This window comes from Propithecus coquereli, unplaced genomic scaffold, assembly GCF_000956105.1.
Source record: "Propithecus coquereli isolate 6110/MARCELLA unplaced genomic scaffold, Pcoq_1.0 Scaffold9, whole genome shotgun sequence".
Lineage (NCBI taxonomy): Eukaryota > Metazoa > Chordata > Mammalia > Primates > Indriidae > Propithecus > Propithecus coquereli.
The window spans coordinates 13,167,469-13,189,316 of record NW_012155284.1 but is presented as its reverse complement, the minus strand read 5'-3'; the positions used below and the strand labels follow the sequence as shown (position 1 = coordinate 13,189,316).

At 40.6% G+C, this 21,848-nt stretch overlaps 1 protein-coding gene across 1 annotated transcript in view; it reads left to right on the top strand.

Annotated features, from left to right (window-relative positions):
- The window catches only part of LOC105826521 (microtubule-associated serine/threonine-protein kinase 4-like), a 167,638-nt gene that overhangs the window by 127,214 nt on the left and 18,576 nt on the right, over positions 1-21,848 (top strand). The window contains exons 11-20 of the mRNA XM_012664501.1: positions 1,307-1,515; positions 2,935-3,073; positions 4,440-4,572; positions 5,447-5,612; positions 7,478-7,579; positions 13,854-13,976; positions 14,177-14,289; positions 16,155-16,282; positions 16,637-16,872; positions 20,730-20,930. Coding sequence (XP_012519955.1) covers positions 1,307-1,515; positions 2,935-3,073; positions 4,440-4,572; positions 5,447-5,612; positions 7,478-7,579; positions 13,854-13,976; positions 14,177-14,289; positions 16,155-16,282; positions 16,637-16,872; positions 20,730-20,930 — 1,550 coding nt within the window. The remainder of the gene's footprint in view (positions 1-1,306; positions 1,516-2,934; positions 3,074-4,439; positions 4,573-5,446; positions 5,613-7,477; positions 7,580-13,853; positions 13,977-14,176; positions 14,290-16,154; positions 16,283-16,636; positions 16,873-20,729; positions 20,931-21,848) is intronic.

The following is a 21,848-nucleotide window of genomic DNA, read 5'->3' as shown; positions in this document are numbered from 1 at the left end:
TCACCTAAATCTATATAAATTTATTGGTCTTTTGGTGTAAGGCCTTTTTAAGACAGCCAGTATAAACCATGCAGGAAAAACATTAATGCTGATTAAACTGGGATTGCGGACACTGGAGATTTATGTCAGTGGCTCACCCTGACGTACTGGTTCAGCAGGAGCATGGGGGTCCGTTACTCAGGGACCGTGAAATAGCCAGTGGAAGAGGCAGCTCAGGTCACGGAGGCCCTTGTTCAGAAGGCAGGCCACTGGGTACACTTTACTGCGGCTGATGGCTTTTTAGGAAAATTATTTCTTGTTTGACAGTTGGAGAGGTCAAACTTGTTTTCCCATGATACTGACAAGCGAGGAGGGCTTGGGAGAAGGGAGCCCATCCAAGGCATTGTCCTTCCAGGTGGGCTCTTATGACTCCTCCTCCTAATTACTTTTTTCCACATCATCCTGAGCCTAGAGGAGTCCCTCGTCTTTACCCAGCTGTAATTGGCTCTATAAAGTATTTGGGTGAGGTTTTCGGCAGAGATTGAGTGCAGCCGTGTCTGATCATAAAGTTGCCTGCCACCTTGGCTGTGGATTGGAGGGAGGAGGAATGCATCATTGGTCTGCTTTTATGTTGGGAAATGCATTTCCTGTTGAAACGGCCACAGAGGTAGCACATGCTGAGGTCAGTAGTGAGGACATATGCTACCCTTTGTTGTAGGACAGCCTCACCTACCGTGTTACATACTTCTTGTTTATCTGAAAATTTCATGGAAATTAAATTGCTCTCATTTGAAAGCCAGCTATTCCGAAGAGCTATGGTCCTTTTTGCAGATCCCAAGGGTATCATTTAGAAAATTATTGCTTTTGTCAGTCAAGAAAAAGTGCCTAACGTATATCTAATGCTAGAAAGGATCCAGCTTATGATAGGTATGTAATTTTGTTAATTCTTTCCTGTTCTGTCGTGTAATACTAGATTTTGTTTTGTTTGTGAAAAAGCAGAGAATGTCAGCCAGCTATTGGAAAATAGAGAACTACTGGAAAATAGTTCTCTTGGAGGACTGGCCATTTCCTTTCTTCAGCAATGAAGATGAATTTGATGCCTTATTTATGACCTGTGACCTTTACTGAAAGAATTAAAAAATCAGTCTAGCCAAAGGGGCTTGGCTTGGAATGAGATGTTTGTAGCTGCTGGCATAGCTTGTGGGAGCTGCATTCCAGCCGGCGTTGTGAACTTTGAAAAAGTTGATGATTACATGGTTTACTGTATCCCCAAACACCCTTATCTTCTCTCTTCCAGTGAACTCCAATACTTGTGCTCCTTTTCCAGGGCAGTCTACTTTGTTCGGCATAAGGAATCCCGGCAGAGGTTTGCCATGAAGAAGATTAATAAGCAGAACCTCATCCTAAGAAACCAGATCCAGCAGGCTTTTGTGGAACGGGATATCCTGACTTTTGCAGAAAACCCCTTTGTCGTCAGCATGTATTGCTCCTTTGAAACAAGGCGCCATTTGTGCATGGTCATGGAATATGTGGAAGGTGAGTCAGTCTCTGACACAGGGAACACCACACCTGTACCCGGAAATCTCTTGCTCCTTTGTGATGTTGAAGCTTTCTGTATTTGTGCCACGTAAGGGCTGTATCCACCTAGGAGCTGAAGCCAGGCAACGAGATGGCTGTATTCCCAGTCATTATCTTCTGATAATTGCTTATAAAGTGCCTGCTCTGCTATAACAAAGGGAAAATTAGTGCTATTTGGAAAAAGGTTGTTTATCTTTTTTAATAGCTTTTAATCCTAACTACCTCCTCTCAATTGGTCATTAAAGTTGGAATATAGGTGATGGGATTTTTCCTACTTATTTTTATTACATATCATAAAAGCATTCATTACAACTGGTCGTCTTAAAGAATGAATTAAAAATATATCGTTTTCAGTATGTGGTATAAAATTAAAAATGAGTTAGGGGAAAGGAGATATATTCAAGAAAACTCAGCCAGTCTTCCTGATATTCATTTGGTTGTTTTTTTTTTTTTTTAAAGGTTTGTGGTCCACCTTTCAGATGTTTGAGGATATCTTATTTCCATCAATTTTACATTAAATTTCTGAGTGCTGAAGTGGCTGTGACTTGTTGACATAAAGTTAATAAAATGAATAGATCAGTAAAGGCCAAAACAGTTTTCAGAGCATCCAAATTAAGCTCTTGTCGTTGTTTGAACAGAATCCCAAAACGACAAAACTCAAACATTAGATATCCTTTTAGTTAAAATGTTTCATTTTGCAGATGAGTGAAATGAAGTCCCAGAAAGTAAAACTTACTAGATAATGAGTAGTAGATAAAAGACAAAAATACAGCTTGCCTGATTTCCACCCATTGTTCTAAACACCACGCCAATACTTTGCCTTATTAACCTTCATTGTAGTCATTTTAACAACAATAACTAACATTTATCATGTTTAATGTGTGTTGGGCAACATGCTAAATTCTTCACATAGATTATCTCATCTAATCCTCACAGTAATCCTAAAAAGGCTGACATTACCATCCTGCTATTGCAGATGAAGGAACTAAGTGTAGTTTGCCTGAGATCGATCTCTCAGCCTTTAAGAGCCATCGCTAGAATTTGGACTCAGATAGCCTGATTCCAGAATCCATGTATTATATTTTAAATTGTTACCATGATCCTAAAATTGTGCTCTCAGTTCTTCAAAGTACAGCTCCACTTCAGAGCCAAACCTGCTCTCTTATAAATACTGCTTCTTAAATAAAAATCTGTATTTTCTCCACACCACATTTTAATTAGAAACATGATTATTTAACACACAGACTCCCCTTATGAATATGATATACTATGTCTATGGGTGGAGATGACTCCACTTTGAAATTCTGTGGTCTAAACTGATGGTGTTTGTTAATCCTAGCTATGATAGCTACTAAATCTTTTCCTTGTGTTTTATAGGAGGAGATTGTGCTACCTTAATGAAAAACATGGGTCCTCTCCCTGTGGATATGGCCAGGATGTACTTTGCTGAGACAGTCTTGGCCTTGGAATATCTGCATAATTATGGAATTGTACACAGGGATTTGAAACCAGACAAGTATGTACACTGATGAAACACGTCTTCTTTTACATAACACAGAAAACTTTTTTATGTCTATAAAACCTTTTCCTTTTAATGTAATTTGCACATCTTAGAATTCTTTCATAATGTCCAAAATGAGTTGTTTTAACAGTGTTATGGTACTTTTTACATAATTCTTTAAAGGATATGATGCTTATTTGAAGCTCAGGAAACTCATGGAAAAAAGGTCATGATGCTTATATTAATAACGTATAAGAAACGAGAAAAAGATGACAATAAAGCCAAAGTTAATTTTTTATGAGTTTTTTTAATGATGTAAACTTTTGAATAGCTACATAGAATGCTACTAGTAGTTTTCTGGATAGTTTCGGCATTGGTTATCATACTTAGATAATCCTTCCCTACTCCAAGATAATATACTTGATTTTCTATTTTATTCACAATTTTATTTTTAATTTATGTAACATTCATTTTGATTTAATATACAGACAGACCCCCCCCCCCATGACTAGCTATTCATCTTGGTACCATTTATTAAATATTTCATGCTTTCTTCACTAATTTGAGTTACCTCTAAAAACATTACATGTTAATATTCAAGACTTTCAGTGTGCTGAAAATTTTATAAAACTGACTAATGCTTATTCCAGAAAATTTGGAAAGTGCAGGGAAAGAAAAGAAAAATTTTTATTCACAATACTACCAAAGACAACTATTAAAATTTTGTTATGTTTCTTTCTAGTAGCTTTTTTTAACCTCTCTATTCCTTTAAATTTTTAAGTGCTATGATATTGCATATACCATTTAAAATTTTTATTTTTCCACTTAAAATGAAAAATTTTAAATATATTCATATGCGAATTCTTTGCATGTATAAGAAGTTTAGGTTTTGTGCTTAATGAGTAGAACTTTAAATTAGAGCTGGAAGTCAAACTCTGAAACAATACTACATTTTTCTGTGCAAGTTCTTTATCTGGTGTCTCATTTGACTCACAGATGGGTTGCTTATCTTAGTTCCTGAGGTATGACAGGGGATTATTGGTAGCCCTTTCTTTTCTTGTTCTGAAAATGGGAAGGGGTCAGAGTTACATACTTGAATTTTTCTAAGAGTTTCAGAGTGTTGCAAGTGACACTGTATGTGACTGCTCCAACAAATTAGCTATGCCTTGTCTCTGGCCCTGCCTTGTAAATTACACTCAGCTGCTAGATGCAAGTATTTGACATCTTTGTGTGACTTCATCTCTTTCCAGGCTGAGTTTTGTAATAAGCCTGACACCAATATATTAAATCCTGTTAGAAATTGATGGGGGAAGGGGAGAAACCTAAAATAAAGAACCAGCTTCAGAGCGATTGTTGTACTGTGTGTCCTTCTGCTTCATAGCTTGTTGGTCACCTCCATGGGGCACATAAAGCTGACAGATTTTGGACTATCTAAAGTGGGACTAATGAGCATGACTACCAATCTTTATGAGGGTCATATTGAGAAGGATGCTCGTGAGTTCCTGGATAAACAGGTAAGTTTGCGTGCTGTTCAGTTCTATGGAGAAATACAAAGTACAGTATTGCCATTGAAATTCAGAATGAACCTGTGTAGGCCACCTCCACGTTAGTACTGGTGGTTTAGATGTCTGTATAAGCCTTACATTTAATAAAGTGCAAATTGCTCCCATTTTTCTCCCTGGGCCTCTTTGAACTGTCCACTCCCTCTACATTCCTCCCCCGACATTATGATCTGTTAGCAAGACGAACGATCTAATTGCACACAAGTGAGAGTGTGAGAGAGACAAATGGAAAACTGTTTTTGTAAGGAATTCAGGAGTCTCAGTAGACTGCTCGTGAAACTCATGATGCATCGTACAATCACGGGTGCTAAATCCAAGCCACGGCCCATTTGCCTTTAAGCATGCCTCATTACCATGTGCCCACAATCTGTTCATTGTAAAGTTACTTAAGGTAAACACATCTCAACTGTCATTGCTTTTATAAAATAACCAGTCTGAATATATTTTAGTCATATAAATACTATCTCTGGTAGTGACAGATTTTAAAATGTACTATTATTTTAAATGTAAAGATTAAAAGTGTTTTTAATATTGTAAAATAGGTAAAACTACCAAATAGGGTCAGATTCTCAATTTGAAATTAAACATGGTACATAATTTAATATGAGAGCAGAATTTTAAGCTTTCTTTCTTTGATATTAAAACAATTTTTTGCCTTGGTATTGCAGATACCTACTTATAATTTTTGTTCTTCAGTTCTTTGTCCATGGGGTTCCATGTAGTTGAGCAGGTGTAGTCTGGGCAAAATAATTGGTGGTTAGGCAGCTCGCTCATTCTAATTCATGTCTAATATTCCAATTATCCTGATTTTGCAATCATCTTTTAGGTCTGTGGCACACCTGAATACATTGCACCAGAAGTGATTCTGAGGCAGGGCTACGGGAAGCCGGTGGACTGGTGGGCCATGGGGATCATCCTCTATGAATTTCTGGTTGGATGCGTGCCATTCTTTGGGGACACTCCAGAAGAGCTATTTGGACAAGTCATCAGTGGTAAATATCATCAGGAGTTATCTTTAAGCCACTGTTGGGAAGCAGCTATTTCATGTAAATCCGTTGAGTGTCGCAGTTTTTACTACTAAAATGTTAACCTTTATCAAACAGTTGAGCCAACAAATTAAAAGAACTCACTCATCATAGCATATAATTGACATTCACAGTCTCAAAAGAGCAATTTTGGCTGAAAATTGACCCAAGGAAGTTTCGTTAACATGGAATTTGGAAATGTACTAGCAGGGGAACCAACTTTTGTCATTCGTTTTTTCTGCAAAAGAAATTGGTGTGGGATTTGCAAATGATTTAGCTGCCATCCAGTCTTTCTTTCCATAACAGGAAAGTTGCACCAGGGAAGAAAAGGTTATGTGGGTAACATTTACATAAATGGGAAAATGGCTAATGGCACAATGAAGAAATTAACAAAAATATAATAAACTCTAAAACAAATGTCTACCAAATAATAAATAATGAGAATGGGAAGGAAGCAAATTGAATCCACAGATTGTTAGTGATTTCTTTGGTAGTTGTTATGGCGTAATGTTATTTCTGTAACAGCTGTTCATCTTTCATTTAAAATTCAATAACTTTTAGATCTTAACCTGCAAGCTGACCCTAACTATTGTTGTGTGGCTTGTGGCAAAATGAAAGGATAATTAAATAGGATCTATCACTACCCTACCTGCTGCTTTTTAGAAATTTCCCCGAAGCATAGATCAAAAAGGCCTCTCCCTTCCTGAAAGTTTGTCAGGCATCCCTGACGTCTCCATCAACCACCTCCAGTCTGTTCTGGACTGTGTTTTTAAGGTCTAGCAGCGGAACTAGGGGAAAAATTCATTTTGTGTACGAGAAGCCCCTTTATCCAACATTGTTTGCTGTCATTGACTTTGCAAGCCAGGAATATTTGTAAACTTTAACAAAGCAGATTTGTGGGTTGCCTGCAGTGCGTAAGCCCTTTATACAATATCTGAGCTGTTTATGGATTTATAACTAGGCTGTTTTCTGATACCAAGACCTGAATGGCAAGGGGAATCAACTGTTTAATTAACACAAGCAGCAAATGCTGGCTTTGTTCTTGATGCCTTACGGCTCAGATGCATATTCATGTTTTATTTTCCAAATCAGATTTAAACTGCAACAGAGGAAGCTAGAGGCAGGCACACACAGAAATAACTCATGTTTTTATTGCATTTCCATACACACAAGCACGCACACCTATCTTCGGGCAAACTCCTTTAGAATGAGAACGTATTCAAATATTTATGGCAGACTTTAAATACTTCCATTACTATGATTACTTTGGGTTTTTTTTTTTTCCTGTCTTCTTCTTTTTCAGTCTTAGCATTTTGACCTTTCCTTTGTCTTTGGAAATAGTTATTTTTACAAAATTACTTTTTGCTTCTTAGAACTGAAGAACTCTATGGCTTTGGCCAAATTCTCAGTTGAGGAAATTAAGAGAGAAAATCTTACCCTTAGATGATCCTTAGCTGGGTTGCTACCTGGGATGCAGGTGTTTTGGAGTTTCTGTTATATTAAGTCTTCTTAATATCTATAAGGGGCAACTTGTTGGAAGCCAATTCTGTGAAAGAAAAATGAATCAAAATGAATGAAAGATACTGGTTATTGAAATATTCTCTCCCTACCTTAAAGACAGCTATTCATGTCTTGTAAAACAGTGCTTCTCAAACTTGACTATGCATAGGAATTAATTGAAGACCTTATTAAAATGCAGATTCTGATTCAGTAGGTCTGGGGTAGGGCCTGAAATTCTGCATTTCTAACAAACTGCCAGGTGATGTCCATGCTGTTAGGACCTGGACCACCCTTTGAACAATGAAATTATAAACTACTTTTCTTCCCTCTAGATGAGATCAACTGGCCTGAAAAGGATGAGGCCCCCCCACCAGACGCCCAGGATCTGATTACCTTGCTTCTCAGGCAGAATCCCTTGGAGAGGCTGGGAACAGGTTAGAGCACATGCGTTTTAATTTTGCTGATATGCAAGAAATAACATCTATGTGGAGCACTGAGGCTTTTTGTTTTGCTTTTGCATGGGCAACATCTGTTAGTTGATGTAGAACATGACTACAACACATCACAGCAGTAATATTTTGGATTTCGTTTTTTGATTCAGAGCAGTATGTATACTAGAAGAGTTGATTGATTTTTGTTGTTTTTGTGTTTTACAAAGCAGAAATTATTCTTCATTTATTTTAATAAATAAAACTTCTCTGGAAAAAAACTTCAAGGGCACACGTAACTCTTCTGTCTTGAAAAGCATGCATCTTAAGTAACTTAAAACAGGAGATTAGATTTGTGGAGCTCTTTTTGTTTTTTAATATATGTTCCCATAAAGATTTGACCCAGCATGTTACTATCCACAGGCTTTGAAATGGGTTATCAGTACTTGAGCTAATTACTAGAAATGAGTGCCTGGGGTTGAACCATGCTGTCCCATCAGCATGATTAGTACCGTGACCCAAGAAAGAGAATTAAAAACCACTGCCTTTCAAGATTACGGAGATAGTAGATTTGTTTCTTGGTGATTATTTTTCCTGACTCTTCGGTAGCAGTTTTTTATTTTCTTCCCTGTATTCTGAATATACAGACCTAGGGATCCCAATATAGAGTCCCCACGATAAGAATCCTGCCAAGTATGTGAATTTATCATACTATCACATATTTAGCAGAGTATGTGAATTTTAGATGAAACTAAAATATTAAATATAAATGCACATACTCTAGCCAGCATCCATGATTTTCATCAGTGAAAATTGTTGCCTTGATGGGTTGTTTACTCTGAGCTGTTTCATCCTATTCCATTTTAATAGAACTAGCAGAAAATACTGAAGAAATAATTCTCTTCCCCATTTTTTCCTAAGACAAAAATCATTTGCAACAGTTCCAAATATTTATGTTATTCTCCACATTTACCCACAGATTTCCCTGTTAGAGGGCATTGTTCTTACATGTGAAATGCTGTGCTACTAAAGTTTAACATATAATAATGTATCAGAGCAAGGGTCAGCTAACTATGGCCTGTGGGCCAAATCTGGACCACTGCCTGTTTTTGTAAATAAACTTTTATTGAAACACAGCAATGCCAGTTCATTTACATATTACCTATGGCTGCTTTCACGCTACAGGGGCAGAGTTAGGTCATCATGGCAGAATGTATGGCCCACAAAGACTAAAATATTAACTGTTTGGCCATTTATACAAAAAGTTTGCAGACCTGCATTAGCTAATCCAAGAAGGCTTAAGATCAAGGCTTAACTGGAAAGTTTTTTTCTAGTACTACTTACTAGAGTAGTAGTACCTGTGACTTTTTGCCTTTTTAGCGGGTGAGTGGACTTTTAAATTAGAAAGCCAATATAAATTGAGGTTAAGGGCACAAACGCCAGAGTCAGACAGCCTGAGTTGAAATCTCAGCTGTGTGATCACCGGCAGGTTACTTCTTTTCATTTTCTCATCTGTGAAAAGGAGCTTTTAGAAGTGCTACCTCATAGCATTATTGTGAAGATAGAAAGAGGTCCTTCACAGAGGACTCTTACAACCAGATATGATGCTGCCAGCACTGTTGTTTTTAATTGTCTGCATGTATAATCTCATGCTTTCCGTTTTGGACGTACAAGGTATAGAGATGGTGGTGGTACCCCTGGCTTTGAACTCTTTGGACAGAGGACTTTATATTGCTTCCCATTTACTGCTTTTCTAATTGTCTGAAGTGACTAGCAAACTTATTATGTCACACCTCTGTGGGACAGTTAGATTTGCTTTATGGTTTAAGAGATATGAGTAGCTATCAAAGATTTAGTGTCAGGACTATAAATGGGGCAACATTTTAATGACTGATTTTTACTCACTTGAACCAAATATGAGAAGCAGCAGCATTTTAAGACTGTCCTGCAATTATACAAATATTTGTTTACACATCCCAATTCAACCTACCCAGAGAAATGTCATCCTAATATCTGACAAAAAATATATTAGAATGGGCACACCCCTTCTAAAGGAAACTCAAAAGTCCCTCTCTTTTCAGGGTTCAAGTGTCAATTTGGAGAGTTTTCTGCTTAATTCAAGTTGACTGTCTCTTATCTGAAGTGCTTGGGAGCAGAAGTGTTTTGAATTTTGGATTTTTTTCAGATTTTGAAATATTCGCTTATACATAATGAGAGATCTTGAGGGTGGGACCCAAGTTTAACACAAAATTTATTTATGTTTCATATACACCTGATACACATAGCCTGAAGGTAATTCTATAAAATATTTTAAATAATTTTCTGCACAAAACAAAGTTTGTGTACACTGAGCCATCAGAAAGCAAAGGCATCTCTATCTTAGCCACCCAAGTGGACCTTCTGTGGTTGTTTGGTGTCACCCCCATTCTTGGCTCTGAATTTATATGCCACCAATGAGCACTTTCTTACATGTATTCACATACGAGCACTTAACAATAAAAAAAGACATACCATTAATACAGCGAAAAACGAAGGTGTGCAGGGTAACTAAGCACAGTAGCATCACCAGGATGCCTGTATCAGTTCTTACACAAGAGCAGCAGCAAACAATGGCAGGCTTTTAGTGTCTACCTGTGATGCTGTGTTTGGATGAAAAGGTTGCTGTACACTGTATTTTATTTTTTTAGGTGAGAAGAAACATCAGAGGCAGTTGAGGGATCAGGAAGTGGGTCCTCTGGGGATGAGGAGCCCTTCTGCAGGATGTTTTTTTTTTTTTATATGTTTCCTCCAGAGTCATCTGCCTCCCTAACAACAGTTTTTGTCTCAGAAGTCTCTCTCTGATTTTATAAACTGACATACTTTCTTGTGTTGTTAGGAATGCACACTGCTCTCATCCTTCAGTAAGCCCATCGTGCATTTTGACTGCATCCCATCACATGAGGTCAAGTGTGGAATTTTCCACTTGTGGCATCTTGTCAGTGCTCAGAAAGTTCCCAATTCTGGAGCTTTTCAGATTTTAGGTTTTCGGATTGGGGATGCTCAACCTGTATTCTGCCAGTTTCACTCCTCAGGAATACTGAGATTCTTGACTGGGCTTGATTTAACAAGGCAGGGCTGTAATGATGGTCAGCATATCCATGTTTATATATCATATGCTGCAGGTTTTTTCTCTGCATGCTTCCTCATTGACTGCTACATTCAGTCTTTTCAGGGTTTGACAGTTTAAGGAACAAACCCCCTAGTAGAAGCCCAAAAGAGACATTTAAAAGATCCTGCCCGAGCTCTGAGTATTGTTAGGAAGTGCTTGCCAAACAGGCAGGCCCAATGTGACAGGTCCCAGTAGGGCCCAGAGAAGGAGGCTGAGAGTCCCGCAGGCCTGCGATGCTGCTTCCAATGACAGCATTTTGTATTTAATGTATATTTAGCGGGCAAAATAATGCACCGTGAAAATGTGCGAATGCACATTTGCCCAAGAGACTAGAGAGGCTGAGAAAAAGGGTGTGAAGAACATAATGGATATTTAAGAAACTTCCATGAAAGGAGAGAAAAGGGAGAACGTTAGTGCCAAAGTATAACTTGCAATTTGGGAACTTGTCCTTCTTAAACTCTGCTTTTGAACTTGTAGAGTGTTGAGTGACAGTCTGGCTCATTGGACTTCAGAGCTGCTTGGATGTGACTCTGCATATACCAGCCGTGAGGACTCAAGTAGTTTCTTCATTGCCCTGAGGCTCAGTTTACTAGTCTATGAAAATGGGCATGTTATAGACCTCACAGGATCATTGTCAGGAGTAAATGCAAAAATGTTCTTAAAGGTGTCTAGTACACTGACCTAGTAGTGCATAATAGGAGCTCAAGAAATAATCAGTTTCCCTTCCCTTCTTGGTGAATTCTTGCAATGAGAGCTGTCATTGGCATGAGTGATTTGTATTCAGCTCATAATGCCATCACCCATATTTTACCAACAGTTTAGCCCTGAGGTTATTTCCCCTCAATTTGTCCCTTCAATTCCTTATCTCTCCATAAGTGCATGAGAGACAGGACCCACTGATAACCAGGTTCTTCAGTGAGGCTCAGAAGCCAAAGTGTGAGAAATCTGAGCTAGATGAGCAGTGAGCTGTGGGGCCTTGGGGAGGAGGACCTGTTTGTCATAGTCCACAGAGATGAAGCAGAGGCGCTTACCAGCTTTGGTCCCAGAGGGTGGCAGGCAGGGGAGTATGACCCTAGCTCTCTGGATGTGGTCTAGAAGTGCTATTTGAGCCCTTGGCCCTAAAGAAACTACTTTCCTGGTAAAGTTGAGCAACCCAAAATGTCCGGGCTGGGTCAGTGATTTGGCCTCATAAGTAGCAGCTGAAGTCGCAGTCATTGTGATATAGTGCAACCATGGCTGGACTAGGAGTCCAGAGATGTGCATCGTGGGCCATTAATTAGGGCCTCATCCTCTGGACTTCAGTGTTGTCGGCACAGTGAGGGAACTAGGTAGGAAAACATGTAAGCCTTCTTGGCTTTGGTATTCTGCTTCTCCACGTAAAAGAGCACTGGAAGAAAATGACACTGGCAGCCATGTTTGGGGACATTAATTAGGCCTAGATGAAAGCCAGGATGCATGATGGGCTGGAAGGGGACTGCAGAGGTGCTGTAGAGCAGCCACATGAATCCGCTGTCAGGCTCAGTTCCTTGGTGTTGGCAGCTGTGAGTCCATTTACAAATCGATGCAAGAGATGGAGCAGGAGCAAACTAGGGCCTGCCGCCCCCCTGCTGTGGTGGGCAGTAGGTACTGACGCACTTAGGCTGGGCTGGGTATTTGCAGACAGGCCTAGATTCACCCCTCTGATCCTCACCCTCAAGGGGATCTTGGTCCAGTGAGCTTTATTGCTTATCCTTTCTTTGTTTCCACATCCACAAATGGAGTTGATAATGCCTACTTCCTGGGGGTATTTTCAGCTTGTTAAAGGAAACAAGGCAACTGTAGCCATCTGGTGCCATTCTTGTCATAAAGCCGGCCCTCAAATCATAGCTGCTAATGCTTAATAATAGCAGACTTCAGTATTTTGCTAGAAACATGGAAAACACCTGGATAGAATCTTGGATAAAGAATCTAATCAAATGCTTTGTAAAGAATCCATTCTCCCCTCTTTTGGGTGATTTCCCCACTTTGCCCTTTTCTCTCCATTCCGTTGTGTTCAGAGCACCAGCTTGCCCTGGCTGGGTTTGGAGCGAGAGCCCACGCTATGCCTTGTGCTAAAGGGGGCAAAGTTGCATCCCTGAAACACACAGACGGCACCCCCACCGCCCAGCCAAGATCCATTCAGCTTGCATTTCTCATCCTGTTCCTTTCGTACCCCACAGAGGACAGGATGGGAGGCATGGCATTTACATTGCACCTGGAGGAGATCTCCTGGCAGGGAGGATGATTAGACCCTGGTATATGTCTCCTGAGCAATCTCTCTTCCTAGCAGTTTTTAGGATTGATTCTTTGTTATCTCCCCCTCAACAGTGCGTGTGCTGGTGGCAGGGCGGGGGTCTGCCCTCCTGCTGTGATTTCATGGCGTGTACCTTCTCTTTACATGTTTTGATAGGGCCTGTCCTTTAAAATCACTCCTTAAAATCATGAACTGAACTGAAAAATGTTCATTGACTTGTGCTATCATGCTGAATTGGCAAAAAGAAGCCTAAAACTTAGGAATTGTGATTGATTTTTATTGGAGATATTATAAATCTATAAAACAGATTTTATAAAACAGATTTGTCGGTTTCTTACTTAAGAATCTGTTATCCACAGAATCTATTTCCTACCTATGTTAATGAGCAATCCAATAAAATTGAATGTTAACCACTATGTATAGTATTTAGGAAAATGTCATTATTTTTAACCTTGCCTCTAGAGGAAATATTGCTGTGAACACATTCTGCACCTTGTTAGAATGTCTTTGCATTTTTAATGAGTGGGTCTGCTTTGGGCCAACATGCATCCACATCCCCAGGTTTGGCATAATGCGATTTTACGTGGCCGCATCATTAACCTTTGAAAAATGGAGGAAGTCATGGAAAAATTAACAAAGAAAAACTGTGCCATAGCAACTGCTGTTAGCAAAATCCAATCTTCTACTGATAAATTATCAGAAACTTTTTTGGGGTTTTGGTTGTAAAGTGAAAAAGTGTGATTTCCATGTGTTCTTTATTTCTCTGATAAATTTTTAAAATTGTTCTTAAGAACTGATCTTTACCTTTGCTTGCAAGACAGTTAACACTTTCTTCTCTGTCTCTACCCGCCCCCTTCCAGGTGGTGCATATGAAGTCAAACAGCATCGGTTCTTCCGTTCGTTAGACTGGAACAGTTTGCTGAGACAGAAGGCAGAATTCATTCCCCAACTGGAATCTGAGGATGACACCAGTTATTTTGATAGTATGTGCATTATCTAACGTAAAACATTGTTTGGCCTTTACTTCGTAAAAAATCAGCTTCACTTTTGAACCTTCCAATCTCATACCTATGAGTTCCTAAACATATAACGTTGATTTGATACAGACACTCATATTTAAAATATGTAAATTAGAAGCTGCAATTCTGAGTAATTGGAACTATTCCTAAACATTTCTCTGCAGCGCGGTCAGAGAAGTATCATCATATGGAAACGGAGGAAGAAGATGACACAAACGATGAAGACTTTAATGTGGAAATAAGGCAGTTTTCTTCTTGTTCACATAGATTTTCAAAAGTAAGTGAAATGTGGCATAAACATACAGAGTCTCTCTGGGAGAATCTCCCACTGGCCAGGTATTTGGCACCACTAAACAGCTGGGTAAGATTGTTAAACTGCCTACCTTTTGGGGGATTTCAGGTCTCCTGTGCTTAAAATTACTTTTTCTTTAGGAAAGGTGACCTTATCAGCTTGATGTTCCAGAGTCCCTACCCTGCTGTGGAAGTATATTTCTCTCTTTCCACAAATTGTGTTTTTCTCTTGGAGGCGTAACCTTGGATGCGTAATCTTCTTTTTGGAACATGTGATAACCTTGCCTTGCATGTCCCTCAGCCTGTCTCAGTGCCAGGCTATGGCGGCGGCATCATCCATTTCTTTCATCCTATGATGAAGAATGTGAGCGTCACTGTGCGCAGAGCCCTCTCCTAGGTATCACACAGCATACGACAGAAGGAGAAGGCTCAGTTCTTGACATAAGCAAAAATACTTGGGGACAGTTGACTTTGGAATCAGAATCTGTCGTAACCAGTAATAGAAATTGCAAGTCATATTGAAAAGGCAGTAGGAAGCCAAGCTAGAATTTTGGAAATGGTAGAAGATAATAAAATGGATGCTTGAGAAAGATGCCTTTTTATGGATATTGGTGAGATTAGAAAACAATCAAAACAAACAAATCTGATATTCTGAGACAGGATGGGGCCCTAGGAAAAATGGAAATCAACCTGAGGGCACCCTACCTCTCTTTTGCTATTTTCAGCAGCAACATATTTTCTGTTGCCATGGCATTTCGCATGATGATTGTTTAGTTTTTCTGTAACGTTTAGTGATTTTAAAGTGCTCTGTAGCTTTTTCCAAGTGATTACATGGAGTGCACCGGCAGATTGGCCAGCACTACCCTCCCTGTTTATAGGAATGACATAGAGTGGATTTCCCTGGAGAGGATGGTGGCAAGTCCGCCCCAGAGCCAGGGCAAAAGCTTTGCTAACACTGAGTGGGCTCAGACTAGAACCTGTTCTCCGGCGTATCAAAGCCAACCCTAAACACTTTCCCTCTTTGCCTTGGATGGTATTTCATTTTCTGCTGTCTCCTGTTCTTTAGCCACCGTCTTTTTAATCCCAGTAGACTGTAGGAGGTCTGAGGGCCATTGCCATGAGAGCAGCACATGGCTGAGTAAGGTGGTAGGGCTTCCTGCACTGGGCTCTCAGCCTCCCTGTTTTACTTCCATCTTCCCTACAGGACAGCAGAGATTCAGAGGTGGGCAGAGACCTTGGGCTTGCCTGAGCTCTGATCCCCTTCAGGAATACTAGTACCATCACATGAGGCTGCCTGTCTGTATAGGTGATTTGTAAGCCAAAAAAATAACTCTGGCTCTTATAACCAAGTATGTACTGCAGCCCCGCCCTCCCCCTCCCCTGCCCAAGTCTTGAAAGAGATAATTTATTCTTTACTTTGCACTCAATTCCAATTCATTTTTCTTCTTCCTACCCCTGACCGGTGGCAATTAAATCTTTTTCTCTGTTATTTTCTTTTTCCGATTGACTTCATGGTTAAAAAGTAATCTAAGATGTGTATTGATTCCCAGGCCTAGAAACCCCAGTGCATCTATGGATTTAGTTTGCAGATGCCAAGTCCACAACGAGGTATGGTGAAAGAGGATGATGAATTCATAGCTCCCTACTCAAAAAAAAAAAAAATGCACTCCATGACCCTTCATCTCAGGATTCAAGTAAACAGCCCTGGAAAGTACTTTCTGAATACATGGTTTCAGTTCAAAATTATTTATCCTCTCAGGTTTTTCTCTCAAGACTTGGGTTTTTTTTTTTTTTCCCCCTGACAAACTCTTTCTAGATGATATTAATAAGCACCAATTATTTGCCTTCCAGGTTTTCAGCAGTATAGATCGAATAACTCAGAATTCAGGAGAAGAAAAGGAAGACTCAGGAGACAAAACCAAAAGCACAACCTTGCCATCCACGGAAACATTAAGCTGGAGTTCAGAATACTCTGAAATGTATGTGAGATGCCTCTTAAATAACATCATGAGCACTAGCTATTAGAGCAGTGTTTCTTAAACTTTAGTGAGCATCAGAGTCCCTGGGGGCTTGTGAAAACTCAGATTGCTGGGCCCCCTCCCAGAGTTTCAGATGCAGTAGATCTGGGGTGGGGCCTGAGAATGTGCATCTCTAACAAATTCCCAGATCATGTTGGTGCTGCTGGTCTGAGTACCACATTCTAAGAACCATTGCACTAGACGTGTCTTGGTTAGAGGCTTATCCAAGTGCCCTTTTTACCTGGCTTCTTCCAAAATTCACCTTTAACAGTTTCCTAGTATGTATATATGACTGTGTTTTTGTTTTTAATGAAGGCAACAGTTGTCAACCTCCAACTCTTCAGACACTGAAAGCAACAGACGTAAACTCAGCTCTGGCCTGCTTCCCAAACTGGCTATTTCAACAGAGAGAGAACAAGATGAAGCTGCCCCCTGCCCTGGAGACCCCCGTGAGGAGCCGGAAAAGCCAGCCCTTCCTCCTGAAGAGTGTGTGCAGGAGGAGGCTGAGGTCACCACCCCCGCCAGCACCATCAGCAGCTCCACCCTGTCAGGTAAGTCCCTGGGCATGGTGCCTGCTGTCCTCGTCCGCCACACAGAGAAGCGACTCTGAGTGCTCGGAGTCCCAGCCAGGTGGTAGTGAGGGGTGCTTTATGCTACTAGACTCCCTCCATGGTCCTACTTCTTGGGCGAGGGGAACAATCTCCTGAGAGCTAATATCAGAGGTCGCAGACTCCTCCTTAGCGCTTGGCCATACAGCACTGAGGCTCGACCTTGGAGCCAGCCTTTGCTTTCACAGCCGGGTTTCAGTGGGACCCACTGACGGCAGTCAGAACATGCTAAGGGAGCACGTTCCCAGTGGTTGATGCAACGACGTGGCTTTCGAAGTTGCATCTAACTCAGAGCTCAGGGTAAGGGACAATATTAAATAGTCAAATTATCAAAATTACCTTTGAAAGACATTTTCAATCACTCGTAAGGTACAGGGTAATGCCAGATTTCCCTCTAGCGTTGAAATGGATGGTTACTTCTTTGAAGGAGTTGGCTGTTGTTAAGGGTCGTGCTGTATCTCTCCGTGGTAGACTCATGCTGAGTACAGGTAGATGCTTAGGCTCTGAGGTTCATGGATGCCTTCTGGTGCATCTAGAACAGAGTGGGAAGAGGAGAGTCGGAAATACCAACACAATTTAAATCGGTATTTTTTGTGCATATGAAATAACTCCATTGCAGACAAAAGTTCCCCTCCCGGTCTCCAGGTAACGCAGTAAGAAACTCCTGAGACATCTTTGCCTATTTAGGAGGCAGTCGGAGGGTTTGAGCCTTTTATTTGAAAGCACTTTTGTAACGTTACTTTGTGCAAAGTGACCTTCCTAACAAGAGCATCTTCACAGGTTTTTAAAGTGATTAATGTACCATGGATATTTGTTGGCTCTTAATAATGGAGGCATCCTCGTTAGATAATCAAACTTGCACTTCCCTCAGATCAAGCCTCTAAGTACATTTAAAATATCATTTGGTTTATAAAAATGTTATGCATAGCATATCCTTCTATGGAGCCATTTATTTCAAAAAATCATGGATTTGGCTGAGGGTTACTATAGTAAATGTTTTCATTAGGCCATATTCAACATGCTATATTGACACCCATGAATGATTCCAAGACTTTTCATCAATTTTTTAGCTAACTGAATATTTATAGTGTAAGTTTTTTTTTTAAAAAAAATTATTTCAAGAAAACAAATCTTACAGGCTGGATTTATTTCAGCCTCACTAAAGAGTTTGGCTCAGTGGAACTTCACATGTGCTTAGTTTACTGTGGGGAAAAATAGTGTTGGGTTTTCTTCTTCTCCTCTCTCTTCACCTCAGTTCTGGGCTCCTTGTTGGATAATTCCACCTATCCTAACTATACAGCCGAAAAAATAGCAATATGGAAGTAGTAGAAAGGCATCCTCTGACTGTTGTTAACTCACTTTGGTTCTCAAAGGCAAACATTACTGGTTACAAAGGTGTCTGTCTGGTTCTTCATAATCTAACTCCGAATAGAATACATTCATCTCCATTTAAAATTTATTCTTACTACGGTGAATTGTTTACCATCTCTTAGTTTCTTCGGCCTCCTTACTATCAGAAAGGTAGGAGGTAAAGGGAGGGGAAGAGTGTCTAAGCATTTGATTGATTACTTTCATAATTAAAAAAAAATCTGCCTGGGCCCTGCCATGCATTTTGATTAGTAGATTCAAACCACCTTTCTCTCTCTCTCTCCCCCTCTCCCCCATGCACATACTAAAAATAATCAAAGACCTCGGGGGCTGTGCAGAATAGAGAGAGGAGCTGATTTGCTTATAGCCAAGGGTAATTAGGGAATCTGAAAACTGTGACTATAGTAAAATTAAATGTGTTGATTTTTATATTGCTCCACCATCAAAAAGAAGGAACCCTTGACATTTAGAGAACATTAAGGTGACATTATCCACCATTGGCAGAACAGGAGCACATGCTCACGTGCAGTGCTGCGAAGTGAGATGGCAGAGGCAGGAGGGGGGCGGCAGGAGGTTGTACATCCACACTCTGGCATTGAGGGAAGTTCCACTTTGTACTTGTCTCCCTTTTTTCATGGCTACATTATATTTGAATCCGTGAAAAGTAAAAGTGTTGAAGCTTTAGGCGTGTTGCTCGAATGCTTCCAGCAGTTACTCATCGTGAAGAGATTTGGCTTTTCATTTTATACTTGTCATCCAGACCAGATTAGAAAGATGAAGGAAGTATGTAAATAAGCCAAAGGTAAGCTTAAGTTTTGTGATATGAGAGTTTTTACCATGAAGCAGTTTTTATCAAGTCCTTCAGCATTGGATTTCTTTAAGGGAATGGAATATGCTGTTAAGTGAGAATTTTAGCATATGGGAATAAAAAGCTGGTAGATGTTTGCCTTAGAAGTATCTTGCTGTGTTGGTCAGTTGGGTGTTACATGGAAGTTCCTGTACATTCAGCGCAGGAGACGGCCACGAGGCGTGCTGTGCACAGGCCCACTCTCCCGAGTCCCAGGCCTCCTTAGCTTAGCCCACGGCTGTAAGGTCTGGGCCACCTCCATGAGCTAGGGCCAGACCACAACTGTGCAGTTGAGTGGTGCATATATAGCAGTGCAACAGGAATGTCAGTTAAGTCTGATTAAGCCTCACTCTTTGATACACAGAGAACGTCGTGTGGTTAGCACGTTAAAATGTGCCAGCCAGTCTTTCAAAGGATCGTTTATAATGGTGTTAAATACTCTGCGTGGATATCGTACGGTGAAGATGGAATTGACTGTAAAGCACAGGAGGCTTATAATACAGCATTTAGAAATAAAAATGAGATGAATGTTGCCTCTTCTGGATAGACAAAACTGTCTTTTCTTTTAAAAAAGAAAAAAAATAGAAAACTGCTAACTTGGGAAAGAAAGAGTAGGAGAAACCACAGTGGGTAGCTGCTCAGCTGTTCTCTAGGGGACTCAGTGTGTCTTCCTGCTTGAGAACTTTCCTTACTCTCAGCCTCTGCAGTCACCGGATCAACACCAATCATTTTCCGTTTCTGTGTCCACCTGCGTGCTTATGCCCTCTTGTGCTCCACTGTTGAGGGGAGTCCTAATTTTTTAACTTAAAAAAATAACTCCAGTTTATATGAAAGATTATGTGGCTTAGAGAGGATGGGAAGTAACTTCAGGGAGGATCAGTGTATAACATACTGGCCAGATTAAAAGCCAGGAAGATGAAGTGGGCTGTTCAGTAATGTGGTGAGTAATATCCTTTGTCTTTGTCTTGGCCTTTGAAATTGACAAGGAGCTTAGAGTGGAAGGAGGCATGTGGATAGGCTCTTTGTGCGAGTTACGTACCTGCGCCTAGCGTGAGGTGTGCCCTAGGAGATGGCACAGACGTGAGCCTACATAGAGGGATTGAGTGCTGCCCAGTGACAAAATTATTATCAACAGCATTGATAGTGATGATCAGCAGTATCAAAGGGTAATCATAGCGTGAAGTGGGTGGTCATGGTGTTCGTAGGTAATGTTTGGGTCGTAGCCTGGCCTTTCAAGGGTGGGGGTTGGTTGAGGGAGAGTTATCTCTTCAGGGGTTTTAAAATATAGATTGTAGAAAGTAATTTATTCCTCTAGTTAAACAGAGGCGTTGGTTGAGAATTAGCAGAGTTGTGCACAAATAGAATGAAGCCTGAATGGTCACCTCTCCTGTCCCTTCCTCCTCCACATCACCTTTCTCAAACCGGTCGTGTGTTTTTAATGTTCTCCTGATGCCGGATGGACGTGCTAGCCACGTGGGAGTATGTCTTCCAGCATTCCTTCCTCCTCCTCTCCCTCTCTCCCCGTCTCCCCGCCTCTCCTATTCTAGATTTTCCTGAACGTGTTTATCCCTTCTTCTTTGTACAGTTGGCAGTTTTTCAGAGCACTTGGATCAGATAAATGGACGGAGCGAGTGTGTGGACAGTACAGATAATTCCTCAAAGCCATCCAGTGACCCCGCCTCTCACATGGCTCGACAGCGATTAGAAAGCACAGAAAAAAAGAAACTCTCGGGGAAAGTCACAAAGTCCCTCTCTGCCAGTGCTCTGTCCCTCGTGATCCCAGGAGGTAGAGAGACACCTGCTCGCATGAAATTGTGTGATTTGTGCATGTGCCCCCACATGGAATGCTGGTTGAGATGCAAGATCGCTTGCGGCAGTGACGGGGGCAGCCCGGCACGGCGCTCGCGGGCGGCCCGTTTCATTTCGCCGTCTGCATCAGGAGATGGGAGAGGCTTCCCATCTTATTTCTTTCATTTTTTTCCTTTTCTTTTCTCCCTCCAAGTTAAATGATAAATTTCCCTCCCGTGAATAGTTTGTCTTCTCTAGACTATGTATTATTTATACACTTTACAGAGCTGTTTACAGCATTTGTGTTGGGAAACTAAGTATAGTTTTCCTCATCTAATTAATGAGGAAACAGGCACAGAGAATGTAAGCTTTTCATTGCTGGAGTTGCAGCGTCACAGCATTGAAATGATAAGTTTTCCCAACCCTGTCAGTTGAGCTATGCTTCCTCCTACTGGTAGTCAAATCATTTTGTGTCCTTTTTTGGAAAACTGGACTTAATTATGGTTTTGTTGAATTGCAGTATTTCCCCACAACCTGGCTTTGCCTCTACTGATCACTAAGTCTGTAGAAATTCCATGGCAGAGACAAAATATATACCCCTGATGGCTGTGATATCACTTCAATGACAGCAAGAGAGTGGAAATGGGACGTGAACTATATTGCAGATGGCTTGTATTTGGAAGAATACAGACCATGTATAAAAGGGATTGTTTACATTTGTAAAATTTCATATTTGTGCAGAAATTTGATATAAACAAATGCTCACTTGGGAGTAGCGCTCACTCTAGCAGATGCAGTTTCTGGGAGATGTCCCACTTAGTACCATAGGACAAACACCTATCTCTCTAGTCTGAGTGACTCTTCGTAACCCAGAAATAGCGGTTCCGGCGCAGCTGCACAATAGGGAAGGTAAGTT